At 45.0% G+C, this 17,217-nt stretch overlaps 1 protein-coding gene across 5 annotated transcripts in view; it reads right to left on the reverse strand.

The window, feature by feature from the left end:
• LOC147898531 (ultraviolet-B receptor UVR8-like) overlaps positions 1-17,217 on the reverse strand; it is a 145,109-nt gene that overhangs the window by 23,909 nt on the left and 103,983 nt on the right. For 2 of the 5 annotated variants that reach the window (XM_087379024.1, XM_087379022.1), the window contains exon 9: positions 5,537-5,655. The exons of 1 other annotated variant lie outside the window; for it this stretch is intronic. In XM_087379024.1, coding sequence (XP_087235150.1) covers positions 5,537-5,655 — 119 coding nt within the window. Of the gene's footprint in view, positions 1-5,516; positions 5,656-17,217 lie in introns of all 5 variants that reach the window. 2 more of the 5 variants (XM_087379023.1, XM_087379025.1) reach the window with 2 other exon arrangements.

A 17,217-nucleotide genomic window follows, 5' to 3' on the forward strand; every position in this document is an offset into this window, starting at 1 on the left:
TAAAAAAACTCTTCATGACTTGACTTTACATGACCCCAAAAACATTTCGCTTGATCACACACTGGACACCCTTGCTCTGGAAGTCTGGTACAACCACATTGCATTTCATCATTTCCCATGAAGTCCCTGCAAAACATACTTTATTGTCTCAAAAAAAACTATACATCAGTCCATCATGCTTGTGAGAGAAAAATCCACAAATGCCAAAAGCCCACACCTACCCTAGATGTGTACAACTATGTGCCTACCCATAGCTATACACAGTGCTCAAAAACTTGATACAGGTTTTATCCTATCAGCGTGATCCTGTCAACATTGACTCGCTCCATTCTTGACCACCAAGTTGTTTTTTTTCAAGAAAATTACTTCATTAAGTATGAATGAAAACCGCGACAGCAAGCTCAAATGCGGGAGTACATCATGCAATGCATGAGGAAAAAACAGCTCAAAGTGAGCTAATAAAGAACCAATGCGGAGGCTGAAAATGCCATCTCAACCCTGAAGGAAACTCAAAGAAGAAAGGAGATCCCCCAAACTCTGAAAGAAGTAACTCTCCTAGCAGTGGTTGCTCTAGAGGATCCCTGCATGCTCGCCCAAATGGCCATCAGAGTGTGTACTGTGTTAGTCCAAATACTGGCCATAGTCTGGGAAGGGTGAACCAAGTTCCAACTCTAGGGCACCCAGACCCAGAGGGCACAATAGCTTTACTCAGATCAATAGAAGCCCCTCGACCCTCCACTACTCCATATCTCCGGTGACCTCCCTAGTCCTTGCAGAGCGACACTATCTAGCCCCAAACAATAAAGAACTAGCTTTGCACCTCACCAAGTAATTTAATCCCTAGAGCTGCACCAACAAGAGAAAACAAACCAGGCCATGGCCAATAAAACCTAGTTAACAACCACCACCCTGTAAGCTAAGTCCAATTTGGTTAACTCCAAAAAATAAGTTTTCTTCTAATGCTCTCAAACACTGGAGAAAATTTCTATGAAGAAGAGATACCCATACCAACGTGGCATCCCAAATATCTAATAGTAATACCCCTTTGAATCCAAGTAAATTGAAAATCAGCCCCCCAATCTGGAGTGTCATCATCACTAATCCAAAAGCCATTGAATTTGTTCCAATTAATGTGTGCGACAGTTGTAGTACAAAAAAATCCAAGGCTTTCTTGAAAGAAGCGAGAGTCTAAGGAGTGGCATCCAAAAAACAGCAATATCATCTGCCAACTCACAATCTAGGAGTTCCTCACATTATGTCTCATGTCTCAAGGGAAGCTTCATCCCAAGGATGTGCTTTTGTGTCATCATGCCCCTTCACCTTAGTCAGTAGTCATGGGAGAATGTTCTCTAATGAGGTTTGATAGACTATTGGGGGTGGCCAAGCAATTACTCTACCTCATGGCGGAGCTCTTATGATGCCAAAAATTGATATCTTTTACTTTGTAAGTACATCTATTTTATGTATGTGAATAAGATTGTTGTAGAAGTGATCAAGCGGTGGCTTAGTGTTTGTCACTTTATTTTCCATCATATAAGATATTGCAAGGGATTGAGAGGATGCGTGATGAAGATTCCACTAGACAGAAGATTAACTCGGTGATGTTATTCAGTGGCTTTCTGTATGAATTATAAATACCTTGGTATGGGGTGAGAATTGATTGGGAATATGATAATATGCGGATTATAGAAAATAGGAAGAATGAGTTTATAAAGAAGTGGGCCTCATGTCCATATGTGCTCAATAGTGCAAGGGGAGGCCACATGCTAAGAGTGTGTAAGTCTCATGAAGTGTGTGGAAGTCACATGAAAATGTGGACTTCAAAGGAAAATCCTTAGGTGAACTTGGAGAACTTCACCATATGGAAAGTAGGAATCTATGTAGGCTCTAGCTCAATTGTCTCTTGTCCTTTGCATTGTCAAAGACACAATGGGATATTTTTACAAGGAAACATATCAAGAGTAGCCAAAAAGGACAAGAATGGGGACATATTGACTTATGTGATTAATGGTAAAAGGAATCTATAGGCAACAATTGTAACTGGGTGAAATAGCCCTCCCCTCCCTTGTTTAACAAGTCTTTGACCAGTCCATCTTCATGCTCATGTAGCTCTTGTATTCCCAAGCCTTGTTTATGATCTCTCTCTCTCTCTCTCTCTCTCTCTCTCTCTCTCTCTCTCTCATGAGTCCTCTATGTATTTTCTTTCTCAACTAGCTTCTTCCCCTCTCAAGTTTACTCTTCTTCCATGAGTAGTTTTGAAGCTCATGATTTCTCTTGAGTGTATGAAACCTCTTCCCTTCCCTTGTATTTATAGCATATTATGTTGCATTTGAGTGGATTATGGCAATAGAGGTCACTTCATATTGTCTCTTTTGAGTCTCCCATCTCTTTCCCCTCTCCTTGTTCTGCTTTTCTATCCAAGGGTCTCCATTTGTATGCACATGGCACATTAGTTTCCCAAGTCATGACAAGGGAGGATTCATCTTTCCTAGGCAACCTCTATGGGATTGTATCATTGATGAAGATTGTGCCTACAAAGATATTAATTTTCTCTCTGAAATCAGTGCGAGAAAGTGCAGTCCCTCCATGATTGTTCGACAGAAAAACAAGAACAGCCAAATGTGGGAAACGAGACTAACCTGTATCCCAATCTTGACAGTTTGGAGCCCCCTGTCAATATAATGCTTAAATTTTTCCTCTTGCTCGCCCAATTTCAATGAAATTTATATCAGATATCGCTCTTTAAAGAGCATCCACCTATATCTTTAATCTTTATATCAAAAATTAAAAGTAAAGTTATGAGTCTCCATGTATGACTGTTTATTTCCATGATATTTTTTTGCCCTAATTGAGCAAAAATGGCCATAAGGTTTCCTTAAAATTGGCCTATCCAACTATTCAACTTCTCATCATGTCATATTAAGCTACAAGATCTTCTTTCAACAACAATACATTGCCCTTCTATTTGGCATGGATTGACTAGGTAAAATCATGGCCTTCCTTGACCGATTCATTCTTCCCTTGCTAGGATATAATGTGACTTGGGTTTTCAGCATATTTATTCTTATTTGTGAGAGAAGAAATAAAATATGATTTAGTTTTTCTCCTCTTGCATAAATTTTATGCCGTCTTTCTCTCTTGTCAATGAGAGTCTTGCATGAGAGGTGTGAGGATGTTGGCGTGTGGATGTGCAAGGTGGATCAAAGACATGTTGTGCCTTGCTTGCCGAGCTGAGATTTATGCGAAAGGAATGTCATGCCCTTATCATGTGTCATTGAGGAGATGAGATGGACCATGTTGTTGAGTGAAAAGAAGCAAGAAGCTAAGAAATTTATGAAGTTTCATTACCCCCAACTTCATGTCACACTACTTAGAGCTATCCTTCAGTGGCTCATGCTTACATGTACTCCTTTATAGTTAGTGTCATCATATCTCTCCACCTTAGCCACACCTCATGGAATCATGTTTCTCTAATGAGTTTGTTTCATGGACCTCATTCCACCATCCTTCCTCTCAAGCAACTCCATGATACCGCATCTTTTTCTATCAATTGTTCGCTTGTGGATCACCTAGATATATCATGGTTGTCAAACAAACAGCCAATTGTTTCTTTGTCTTCAACAGAAGTAGATTATAGGGCACTCACTATAGGTGCATGTGAGGCTATATAGCTCAAAAGACTATTGTCAGAAATAGATTACTTTGATGAATTAAAGCTAACAACAATATATTGTGATAATCAATCAGCTCAAGCATGTCCACCTCTATGCTGCCTATTTCCTCCACGAAGAAGCTACCACATGCTTTTAATTGCCGCTTGGCTACTTGCCAATCACCTACAAGCCATCATGCTTTTGTTGATTTGCTTGGCTGCCTACAAGCTACAATGTCGCCTACAAGAGGCCATAGGCTGCCTTGCTTTTGGCTGCCATAGCTCAATATAACCAATAAAACCAAATCAAATCAACGCAACAAATGTATGAGATTCACTTTCAATTGCAAATTGATGTGAGGTTCAACGTCAAGTTCCAAACAGTTTAAAAAATCAAAATGCAATTTTAAAAACTCAAAAAATACAGATATGTAAAACCAGCATCTGTCATGAATTTGTGGATGCTTCGTCGGAGATTTTGCGAGCATATCAGCGTGGTATATTTGAAGATCCAGATGTACAGAGGCTTTGTATGGTTCCCAGGTCCACCCTGCAACACATTGGGATGGACACGGTACACACTTTGATAGTCATTTGGGGAACTATGCAGGGGTCTTCACAAGCAGTGTCTACCAGGAGGAATGTTTTCTTGAGGTAGTGGAGTGGATCTCCATTCTTCTTGGAAGCCCCTATAGGTTTGAGCTGGCACTATCAACCTCAACTTTGATTATTATCTCGCTCTATTACAGGAGCTTTATTTTTTCATTTGGATGGTGGAGCAGGCGTGAATGTCCTATCCAAGGATCTCTATGATGAATGGGGTCTCCCACCAATGCAAAAGGCTCATTTCAACATACGCCTTGCAGGTGATTCACGTGCAAAGCCCTTGGGTATAGTGAATGGAGTATCCACAAAAGTAGTAGGAGTCCGCTTTACTCTTCAGTTCACAATCTTGGACCTTTACTCTTCAATTCACAATCTTGGACCTCCCCAAGAAATCTTTCAAATCTTGCTTGGATGTCCTTGGTTGCGTGAAGCATCAATCCTCCTCTCTCTCTCTCTCTCTCTCTCTCTCTCTCTCTCTCTCTCTCTCTCATGCCTCACATGATGTACTTCTCCACTGAGCTTTGCTCTCGGGGTTTCTTTCATACTTACTAGAACTGTCTTTTCTGCAAAAAACAAAAAACTATGCATATGAGAGGCAAGATGCTGAGGAATTGAATAGATGGTAAGGTGGATGCAAGAGGAGGTGAAAATGGTGAGCACTGGAAAGAGAGAGATGATTGCAATTGTTGAAGGCAAATTTTACTATCTTTACATTTATTGAAATAATTATGGGACTAAATATGAAATTCTCCTTCAGTCTATAAGTCTCACATGTAGCTGCATGAGTGAGTCTCTTGAGTCCATCGGACTGTTTCAGTCCCATTGGATCAAGTCTTGTCAGGTCTATTTGAGCCCCATGAGCCCCGTCAAACCACTAACATGCCTTACTTGCTACTATGGATCAGATTATCATCTCCACTTGAGCACAATGGAAGAACTTGTACTAGACACATTTAACTCAACGGTCTTAAACTTAACACTTCAATGTTTACATACCAAACCTCTAGCCTAAGAATTTTATGGACATGACATATCTTCTATCAAATTTTAGTATCAAACATAGCGACTTGAAGTTTTACAATAAGACAAAACCAATGTCTCAACATTGTGCATTCCCCCTCAAAAAGGGAAGTGTTTTTTTAATATCTGCAATACACAAAACAATATGCTGCAGTAGGCATTAAAAAGCCTGCAGTTTATCACCCACCATAAGCATGCAGCAATGAAACATGGTAATAAAAAATCATATTTATTATACATGAGAGAAACATAGATTACTCATCAACTGCATCTCCATGACCTAATTGACCACTTGTTCCTCTGCCCCATGAGAACACATTATATTTATGTGTTATGGCCACGCTATGTCTCCATCCACATGACACTTGCATGACTCTCTGTATTATGCCATTACAAAAGCGTTAAGATCTCTCTCTCTCTCTCTCTCTCTCTCTCTCTCACTCAGCCTCTCTGCCTCCCCTCCACTCAGCCTATCCGTCTCTCTCTCTCTCTCTCTCTCTCTCTCCACTAGCCCCTCCGCTCAGCCTCTCAGCCTCAGCCCCTCACCCACTCTGCCTCCCCTCCGCTCAGCCTCTCCGCCGTCTCAGCCCCCCCTCACCCGCTCAACCTTTCCACCTCTTTCTCTCTCTCTCTCTCAATGAGTCTGTTTGTACAGGCCTACCACAGTCCTGGTTAGGCAATACCATAGTACCTATCCACAAGTCGGGGGACCCTATGGAGCCGTCGAATCACAGGACCATCATGATTGGCCACGTTATGGCCAAGATCTATGCATCAGTTTTGGAAAGCTGTATAAATGACCATGCCGAGATGACAGGACTTAGAGCCAAAGGGCAGGCTGGATTTCGCAGGGATCATTCGACACTTGACCACATCCTCACACTCAGGGCACTGGTAGAGGAGGCGAAGTCACGAAGGCAACGGCTTTATTGTTGCTTCGTGGACTTCAGGAAGGCATTTGACACAGTTCCGTGATTCAAATTGTTTCAGAGGATTCGCGAGATGGGCTTCAGTGGAGAGATACAGTGGGCTATCATGGCTTTGTATGAGAGGGTCACTGGTCGGGTTCGGACATGTGAGGGGCTCTCAGAGGAGGTATGCAGCGCTCTCTCCTACTCTCTTTGGATTATATATTGATGAGCTAGAGATGTTTATACAGATGACAGGCGGTGTGGGCTCTACTCTCTCAGGATCCTCCATTCCTATCCTCCTGTATGCGGACGATGTGGTTCTCATTTCCTCTACTGCTCAGGGCCTCCAGGCACATATTGAGGCACTCCACAGGTTTTGCCAGGACAGGGGGTTGACCGTAAACCTTGGCAAGACCAAGGTTATGGTTTTCAACACCTCTGATCGTATTTACAGCACGGATGAGTTTTGCTTCACTTATGACGGACAGCCCATTGAGCTTGTTAGAGAGTACACTTATTTGGGGGCAGTTTTCAGGGGACCGGTTTTCACCATGACATATGCAGCACGAGATAGGATTAGTAAAGGGTATGCTTCGTTGGCTCATCTTGAGCGTCAGTGTTTTCAGTCCCACTTTCAGCATCCCGATACGAAATCCTTGCTTTTTGATACATTGGTGAGACCAGCTGCGATGTATGCAGCTCCTTTCTGGGCAGGAGACCTCGGCGCTGCAGATTGGAGACGAGTAGAGAGGTTACAGATCATCATGTTCTTTCGGCTCATTAGGGCCAAGGCTACAGTCCCGCACGAGTCCCGCACGAGATCATGCTAGCAGAGTTTGGAGCTACTCCCCTTGCATTGGATGCAGCGTTTCAGTCGGTCATGTATTTGCATAGGGTTAGGGAGTTTGGAGACTCAGCAGCAGGCAGAGCTCGGTTGCCATGGTTAGCACTTGCATCTTCTATGGAGTTGGCACGATCTGGGGCCCGATACTGCTGGTACTTCAGACTCACTAGGCGGCTCACATCTCTTGGACTAGACATGGATAGACTGCCTCCCTTCCGATACAGCATAGATGCCCCTCATCTCGAGTTGACTCGCCACGAGCTTAGCCAGGTCACGAGAGCAGACTTGCTGCAGCTTCATACGTATCGCACTTGGATTTATCCCACGCAGCTTCCGACGAAGATGGCCACATATCGTGACCACTTCCTTCAGATCTCAGAGGATGGATTTGTCATTCCACCAGGCTATACAGGTATCCACATGTCCCACTCACTGAGGATTGCCCTTGGCCAGCTTAGAGTCTCTTCGCATCAACTCGAGATAGAGGCTGGTAGGATGCGACGCATGGAGGATGGACGGCGACCAGGCCGAGAGACCAGGATCTGCCCTTGTTGCACCATGGGAGAGGTGGAGTCAGAGGAGCACTTCATTTGCAGATGCCCACTATATTATGAGCTCAGAGGTAGATTCCATTGTCTCTTCACGGATGGCTTTGGACCTCTCTCACGAGTGATGGACTACGAGGATCAGCATTGCCTAGCTCTTTATGTCAGGGAGGCCACTATGCTTCGACGAGACTACCTCAGAGACCATCAGCACAGACCGGAGCATGATAGAGCCCAGCCTGATAGAGCTCAGGCACACGCTATACCAGAGGACAGAGACCAGGAGGAGCATGAGGAGGTCAGGGCTCACACAGAACACATGCCTCCACCCTGTGGATGTACATATGAGATGGTTTGTAGACGCCGCAGAATCTTGTTACATAGGGGACGTACTCGTCGCTTCATCTCCAGACCCGATCCAGGATGATGGCAGCTTTTCGGAGGAGACTTACTCATGGAGATCTCGCCCCACCAGCCGCTCACCTCACCTTTGCTCAGATTTGTACTCTCATAGCAGGAGGCAGAGTCGATGGACAGGATTTCCAGTATTATTTTGGTTCTCAGACTCCGTGACACCTGGACTTGTATCTTTGCATTGGCATATTGTACTCATCCCCCCATTTTGCACCCAGGGGCGGTTTCCTTGCATCTAGTTTACTTTGTATTTAGGCTCAGATTTGACATTATGTACTTTCACTTGCATTGTATTGCGTATCACTTAGATGATATTCGACGATGCCTCTTCTTTGTGGCACGTTGATTTTGTGCTATCTTGTATGCAGAGTTCTTGATGTCCCATGGGCCCATTTTGGCCTTTAGTGGACAATAATACACTTTCTTTCTTTCTTTCTTTCTCTCTCTCTCTCCCCCCCCCCCCCCCGGTCTGTACCTCCCCTGCTTGTACAGCCCCGTCCGTACCTCTCCACCCGTACTTCTCCGTTCGTACAGCCCATCGCTCGTCAGCAGCCTGTCAGCAACAAACACACTAACCCTAACCTCGAGTTGGGCTAAACCCCCAACCCAACCCGGGGGTTAGGTTCAGCTAGGGGGTTCAACAGAAAGTCAATTATGGACTGGCCTACCCTCTCCTCCAAGTCCCCCTCAACTCCTTCAACCTCCATCAAGACTCAGTACTCTACAATTGCAGCCATGACACCCTCTCCTTATGCACTGAATTACCAACAAGAAGGCTCAAAACAACCCATCCTTGGGCAACAGGAGATCAGATTTTGTATCTGCAGCAGGCAGTGAGAGAGCTACGATTGGAACTAGTAGAAGTAAAGGCTCAACTTCACATTTTGGAAGGGCCTGGTAAGCAGGCAGTAATTGATGAGGCTGTAAAATCTTGTAAGGATTGCCCCCTACCCCGCAGTTAGTCTCTATAGTCAAAGATCTTGTTCACATTGAAGTACAAACTGCTAAGAAGGAATTGATTGTGGAAGTGGACACCAAAGCAAGTAAGTCTGATATTCAAGCAAGGATCAAAGAACATGAAGCTAGAAGTGATAATGCGCTGCAGATTAGAATAGGGGGACTCCCAGAAGATTGGTACAAAGAAATGAAGTCCCTTGACGCATGGCCATGTGCTTGGTTGATAAGTGACCATGTCCTCCTGCTAACGGGATTTGTCTGCTATGTTAATTGGTACAACCATGAGCCGGTAAACGAAGCAAACGGATCGGGCGTTAAGCGGTACAAAATCGAATCAGGTTGCTGGAATCAAACATGTCAATACAGCACTTAAAAGAAACACAACAAGAACAAACAAAGACAAGGTTGGAAGCCATAATGCAGAACTTGAAGAATACAGCGCTTAAAGTACCCCACAGAGTGCTACAACTCAACCGACGGGCCTGACTGAGCAAGGTTACTTGTATTTCATAATTCTCAAAGTAACACCTTGGAATTTTGTTAGCTCGTTTTGAGCTGTTTTTTTCCTCATGCATGGCATGATGTACTCCTGCATTTGAGCTTACTCATGAGGTTTTCATTCATACTTAATGAAGCAATCTTTTTGGAGAAGGGTCAAGCATGGGTTGAGGGGGGGAGGGGATGGTTTGAGTGGTCCCCGGTGTAAGAGGAGTAGCCAATAGGGGTTGTTTATAGGTCTGCCCACCCTCCACCTCAACATGACATTGCCCCACAAAAAGGAGCACTCCCATTGGTACACCTCAAATACCTCACTAATCCCTTGAAATTAGGAAACACTAATTGGGGGCCCTTTGGAGACCCCAATTCTCCCCTAATGTAAGAAGAGGGGTCCAACTAACCAAGGAGCTTTCACTGAGGGGTCACATGGAAATGGTGACACACCACAAGTTGGTGATAAAGGACTCAAATGGAAAAAATATACTATTGAAGATGGCTACAAGGGTAGAGTATGTGTCCTAGATAATAATGACATTAGGTGCTAAATTCTTTTTGAGTGTCATGATAGTTTGATGGGACACCCGAAATTCAGAAGACGTATGCGCTTTTGAAGAGGACCCTTAAAGGCTTGTCAGAGGTGGGTCCAGATCAAATGACTCCAATGGTCAGACCTGCCGGTGTTACCGAAACGCCCACCCGGTCGGGGTGATCGGACCGGTTAACACTTTGGCACCCCCAAAAGACGGTTTGAAAAACCAAGAATCCACAAGGCATGAGGAGAATTTAGATACTCTATCAACATGGTTGTTGCATCCCAAGATGTGTGCAGATGTTCTAAAACATATATTGCTTATCTTCAATAATAAAGTTGTCTTTCTCCAATATCTCCAATAATATATTGCCTACGTTTATGTCATTTGGCTATTTCTCTTTTGGAGTCTATTTCTCTTTTTGGCCAAGGTTGAAAGCTCTCCTCAGTAATTAACATGTGGCACATGGTTATAGATAAGCATTTTGGATAGCGCATGAAGATTTGCAAAAGCTGGCCATGCGCAATCCAAAGTTTACTCGTGTTTGCATAACCACTTTGACAGATTATGTTATTGTTCATATGTTTGAGGCCGTCTGAACCTGGGCACTTCCCCTTGTGAAGGGTAAGAAGAGCCGACTTGAACTCTAAGTTGGTGAAAGGATCATCAAGAGAGAGACTCATATCTAGTTTCACCAACCTAGGAATACACTGCCCAATGATCTTTTTGGCATCATCAGTGGCCTCACCACCAAGATCTGCTGAAAGGAGGGAGGCATAAAAATATGTCGCTCCTCTCTTCCACCTTTCCTACATAGCCCCCCCCTCTCTCCCTATTGGCCGCCCCTCCTCTCTCTGACTCTCCTACGCACCTCCCTCTCCTACGCAATTTTCTTCCCCCCCTTCCCTCTACCCCCCCTCCCTCTCCTATGCAATCTTCTCCCCCCCCCTCCATCTCCTACACAGCTCCCCCTCCCTCCCTCACCTCTCCTACGCAGCCCCCTCCTCTCTCAACCTCCTCCCCTCCATCGCCTCTCCATCTAGTACCCCATCTCATGCCTCTGCTATGAGCAGCCCCCCCTCCCTCCCTCACCTACCCCCCCCCTCACCTCTCCATCATACCCCCCCCTCTCTCTCCTCTCCATCGCACCCCCCTCCCTCCCTCGCCTCTCCATCGCAACCCCCCCCCCCTCTCTCGCCTCTCCACCGGCAGCCCCCCCCCCTTCCTCCCTTGCCTCTCCATCGACACCCCCCCCCCCCCCCCCCCCCCCCTCTCTCCCTCTCAGCTCCCCTCCCCTCCCTCACCTCTCCATCAAACAGCCCCGCACTCTCGCCTCTCCATCAACAGCCCCCCCCTCTGTCGCCTCTCCATTGGACAGCCCCCCCTCTCTTGCCTCTCCATCAGCAGCCCCCCTCGACTACTCACAGCCCCCTCCCTCAGCCTCTCAGCCTCTCCTACGTGCACCCCCCTCACACACGTAGGAAAGGCGGAAGAGAGGAGGGGAGGTTGAGAGGGAGAGAGGGAGGGTGGCGCAAGGGGACAAAAGAGCGTGGAGCAGGGGCCAGTGGTCCAAGGGGAGGGAAGAGAGTGGAGCAAGGGGGCGAGTGGAAGAAGATGATGATAGGGAGGGCACGTGTGCTGCCAAATGGTGCAAGAGAAGCATTCAAAGCTTGAGTGGTGGTTAAAATAGAGGGGGGTGAGCTAAAAATAGCAAGGCCCGACAAAAATCAGCCAAAGATTGCTAAACATAGCGAGTGCTCGCCAATTTTAGCAAGTTTTGCCAAAAATAGCGAAAGTTGTTCCAAGACGTGACGGGTGAACCCCATGATGTACCTAGGGTGACATGGGTGTCATTGGAATGACCAGATTGTTAGAGGAGGACCCATTGAGAAGGAAGTGACTAAATTAAACATGGTGAAAGGGGGTGTTGTCACCAGAAGGATGGGGTGACAGGTTGTCACCAGAAGGACGATGTGACAATGTTGTCACTGAGACGACAAGGTGACAAGGTTGTCATTGGGATGACAGGGTGACAAGGTTGTCATTGAGATAACACAGTGACAAGGTTGTCACTGAGATGACAAGGTGACAAGGTTGTCACTGGGAAGACCAGGTGACAAGGTTGTCACTGGGAAGACTAAGTGACCAAGTGATCATGGAGACAAGGTGATCATTGGAAGACCAAGGGACATGAGTGTCCATCGGGAAATGAGGTGACAAGAGTGAACATGGTGAAGCAGGTTGACGAGTGAACATGGTGAAGCAAGGTGACAAAGTGAACCTGGAGTGAAGTAGAGTGACAAGGTTGTCATTGGAATGACCCAGTGATGACAAGAGTGAATAGGGTGAAGCAGGGTGACAAGGTTGTCACTGGAATGACCCAGTGACAAGAGTGAACATGGTGAAGCAGGGTGACAAGAGTTGAGCATGGTGAAGCGGGGTGACAAGGTTGTTACTAGAATTGAAGGAACATGGTGGAGAGAGGGAGAGAGGGAGAGAGAGAGAGGATAGGCTAGGGAGAGAGGAAGTGATACTCAAAAGGAGACATAATGAAATGGAAATGAAATGACTAGAGCAATGAACAAAAATGAAAGTACTCACATGTAGACCAAAGAGCTTGTAGCTTGATACTTGATTGATTTGATACTAGACAAGTACAACTCTTATATAAGAGCGCACACACACACATATGAAAACCTATGCATATGGGATAGCTCCCAATATGACATGTGGCATCCATAGGACACACTCGACTAGAACTCACACTAGAACACACTAGAACACACATTTTTGACTCACTTTGGCTTCATATTCCAACACCCCCCCATGAAGGCAAGGTCAGAGACTACTGGAATGGAACCAAGAACAGAACATGACAATGATGGTCATCAAAACTGTGCATGCCGGTCGAACTAGCCATGGCTCCCACACAATCTCAGAGGCAAGTGAGCATGACTCAGAGGCTAGTGAGCATAAAAGAAATACATCATTTTAGGAGGACAATCCAAGGCAGAGGACCTTTATCAACTCTTCAAACATTCATTTTAGAGGGACTACTCAAGGTAGAGAACCTTTAACTCAAACATATAAAAAATATAAAAGATTTCATTCATTTTATGCATAGCAAGGGTAGAAAAACCCATGAGCCCAAAGTAGCTACCGCACAAGAGTGTGCACATCCTGATGCAAAGAGGTATGTCGGTCAAGAACCAGGCGAGAATGCCTCGAATGATGTGTCGATGAAGGCCATAGGAGCAGCTACCAAGGAAGATCACGTCATACCTCTCAATGTGCCGATCGGAGAGTCACTGAATGCGCAGAAGAAGCTCAAAAAAATAAGAGAAAGTGCTCAAGGGAGCTGACGAGGTGTGAAAAGAGTATTCTCTGCTCTCGGAAGCCTCAACTCAATGTACCGGATTGTCGGTACAGTCGAAATGACTTGTGGGTAAGCTTGGGAAGCTCCAATCACTGGTGGAGGTCACGGGAGTCCAAATCTGAGCAAAAAATGCCAAAAAGTAGCCTAAAACTGCTCGAAATCGCCTTCTGACAAGTTGTACGAACTCCTGGCACTGTCTGCAGAGGTCCGTACGGACGTACGGACCAAAAAGCAATTTTTTTTTTCTCAAAATGGTGCGGGACAGGGTCATTTACGTTTGGGCGGTGCCAAAATGTCAAAAAACGTCAAAATCGGACCTCAAAAGGTCAAAAAACAGCCACTGGACTGCTCCAAAACAAGTTTTTGGCGACCAACTGACGAGGAATGTCTGCCAATGCTGAGGGAGAACCACAAACTGATGTGGGAGTGAGCTGAACTCACAAACGAGGAACCATGGCGAGGCTAAGGGAAGGGAGGCTCTACCTTAGAGGAGACAGGAGCTTCCATTTGCGGGCTTCTCTCATCCTCTAGATAGAGCAAGAAGAAGGGGAAGGTAGGAAGGGAGGCTCTGATACCAAATGAAGGAACATAGTGGAGAGGGAGAGAAAGAAAGAAAGAAAGAAAGAAATTTTATTAAAGGTCCACGGAAGGCCATACATGGCCTATGGGACACAAAATCATCCGAAAGGAAAATACATCATCAACGATGCGCCAACTAGGTTAGGCTAGGGAGAGAGGAAGTGATACTCAAAAGGAGACATAATGAAATGGAAATGAAATGACTAGAGCAATGAACAAAAATGAAAGTACTCACATGTAGACCAAAGAGCTTGTAGCTTGATACTTGATTGATTTGACACTAGACAAGTATAGCTCTTATATAAGAGCACACACACACATATGAACACCTATGCATATGGGATAACTCCCAATATGACACGTGGCATCCATAGGACACACTCAACTAGAACTCACACTAGAACACACTAGAACATACATTTTTGACTCACTTTGACTTCATATTCCAACATGAATGACCAATGACAAGAGTGATCATGGTGAAACAGGGTGACAAGAGTGAACTTGGAGTGAAGTAGGGTGACAAGGTTGTCACTGTGGGTCATTGGAATGACCCAGTGACAGGAGTGAACATGGCGAAGCAGGGTGACAAGAGTGAACATGGTGAAGCGGGGCGACAATGTTGTCACTGGAATGACCAGGGTGAACAGAGTGAAAAGGGTGAAAGGGGATGACAAGGTTGTCACTTGGGAACCAAGGTGATCAAGGTGACAAGGGTAAACACAGTGAAAAGAATGACAAGATTGTCATCATATGACCAAAGTGAAGGAGAGATAACACTTTCTTTTTTTTCTTTTTTTAAAAGTAAGGATAATACAAGAATCACCATAAGAGAGATGCTTACTGAACATTATACTTCCGTACCCTTGATCCATTTATGGGTGTTGCTAACCTTTTTCCTTCCAAGGTGGCCAAGTAAACACCACCACTTGGAATAATTTTGGTGATGTAGAAAGGACCTGTCCACCCACTAATGAACTTAGGTTTATGCTTCAGGAACTTACTCGAATATAACAAGACCAAGTCACCAACTTTGAACTCCCTCTTTCTGAGGTTCCTATCTTGCCATGCTTTTTGCCTCCTCTACAGATTCCAGAGGTACTAGGCTGACCTGCATCTTCTACTTCTACAGTATGATCATTCACCCTATTATTTAACCCTGTTGGCAATGGATAAACATCACCTCCAGCACGAGGAGGCTTATCACAGTGTGTGCTGTAATGTCCCCACTCTCCATAATTAAAGCACTGGACACAAGGTGCAAATGACCCTTGACCTCGTCTTGCCTGCCACGGGCCTGAATTATTTGAAGAAAGCATGCTGCCTCTGCCTTAACCACCCGATGATCTACCTCTTCCCCTACCGTTCATCAAGTTCAAACTCAAACTCTTCCTAATCTCTGACATTTCCTGAATTTCTTCTTTTATATTCTCCTCCTTCTTGACTTCAGGCTTCTGTATTTCTGGCTTCACATGAGAGATAATTTCAGGCACATGCTGAACCATTGGCACCTCCTGCATCATTTGTGACAATCTTATCTGCTTCCTCTCCTTCTCTTTTGCTACATTGAGAGTATCCTCATAAGTGACCAGCTCTTTACATTCAATCTTTATCCTAATCTCCCGCTTCAGACCAGCAACAAACCTATCCTTTTTTATGACTCTGGGAGGAACTTCAGGTAATAAGGCCACCTGCCCTTTATTCCACAACACAGTGAACTTACCGACATACTCATCCACTAACTGAGTCGGCTGTTGCTGCAATAAACATAGCTCTCTCCAAATGCCATCAGGATCTCTAACACACATAAACCTGTCCAAGAAAGCTGTCCTCACCTCTGGATAAGTCGGGTTTCTGTGAGCACCCCGATCATCACGAATCCTTGCAGAGAAAGTCTGCAGCCAAGTTCTTGCTTCACCCAACAAACAAAAGGATAGGATCTGACGAAGGACTTCTGGAGCATTCCTATCTTTAATAAGAGCTATGAACTCCAAGCACTCTAAAAACCTCTCTGGATCTTCATTGGGCAATCCGTGAAATTCATGAGCCATCTCTCCTCTTAACTAACTTATCTCAAACACACTTCCAACCAGAAATACCACCCAACCTCTTCTTGGAAGAAAGCAAAAATAATCACTCTACTGAAGAAAGCTTACCCTTCATCTGACTGGCATTCTTCTTCCTAAGAGCAATCACTTTCAAAGCCTTTTGAACCTTAGCACGGAGACGTATCACCCGAAGTTCAACATCAACGCATCTATCTCTCCTGTGTCCACACTCCCCACATAACTCACAATGAATCACTCTCATGCGAGGCTTTGTCTTCATAGTTTCAATCCCTAACCACACAGAAATTCAAGCAACATTCCCCAGCCAATCTTTTGGGCTATTTTGTCTTGAGTACCCAATCTCAATTCAAAACTCCTCTGGCCCCAGCAGGATCGCCAAAAAGATGATAAGAAAAAAAAAAGAAAAGACTCCTAAGCTTCCATCAAGAACAACACCTCATAATTCCCGCAAAGCTACAACAGCGCCTCCTGCTCTCCCTCTATCAGTATCTAGAAATCTCCCGTGGTCAAATCAACATAAGATCACAACCATGTCAAAGAGGCTTTTGATTCCTTTAGGATAGCTTCTCTTCCCTCACAAAGCAGAAGATTAATGATTGACAAACATCTGCAGGAAGCATCAATTGCCTAGCTCCTTTAGGACAACCATCATCGATGAAGGTCATGATCCATTGCGCCTTAGCCTGCAATTCCTTGGTCCCTCTATCTCTTTGCATACGGAGTTCATGGAGTCTCTGTCACCCAAAATCCTTCAGCTAGCAGACAACGATACACAGCTATGCCTTAAGCTGTGCTAATCCATAGATCATCACCAACTGCACACTGGGTCAAAGGAGCTCCATTAGAAAAGACACCATAACGGACTCTTCATGTTGCATTTTCATAAGGGTCCCACTCACCACATTTTGCTCTTTTGACATCAATTTGTAAAGGTTCCAAGGAGTCCTAATCATCTGCATTAACCAAGTCCATGGTCAAAAGGACCCCTTGCCAGTGTATCACCTTAGCAAAGCCCCCCATGTCTTCATACCCAAATCAAGGATTGCACTCTTGCATCGTCCATGATCCCCATAAAGCAAGCATCCTAGCTCAGTCCATCATGCTTGTGAAAGAGAAATCTACAAATGTCAAAAGCCCACACCTACCCTAGATGTGTACAGCTATGTGCCTACCCATAGCTATATACAGTGCTCAAAAACTTGATACAGGTTTTATC

This window comes from Dipteris shenzhenensis, chromosome 9, assembly GCF_047967505.1.
Source record: "Dipteris shenzhenensis isolate YYH24624 ecotype China chromosome 9, Dip_SZ_1.0, whole genome shotgun sequence".
In the NCBI taxonomy this organism is placed as follows: domain Eukaryota; kingdom Viridiplantae; phylum Streptophyta; class Polypodiopsida; order Gleicheniales; family Dipteridaceae; genus Dipteris; species Dipteris shenzhenensis.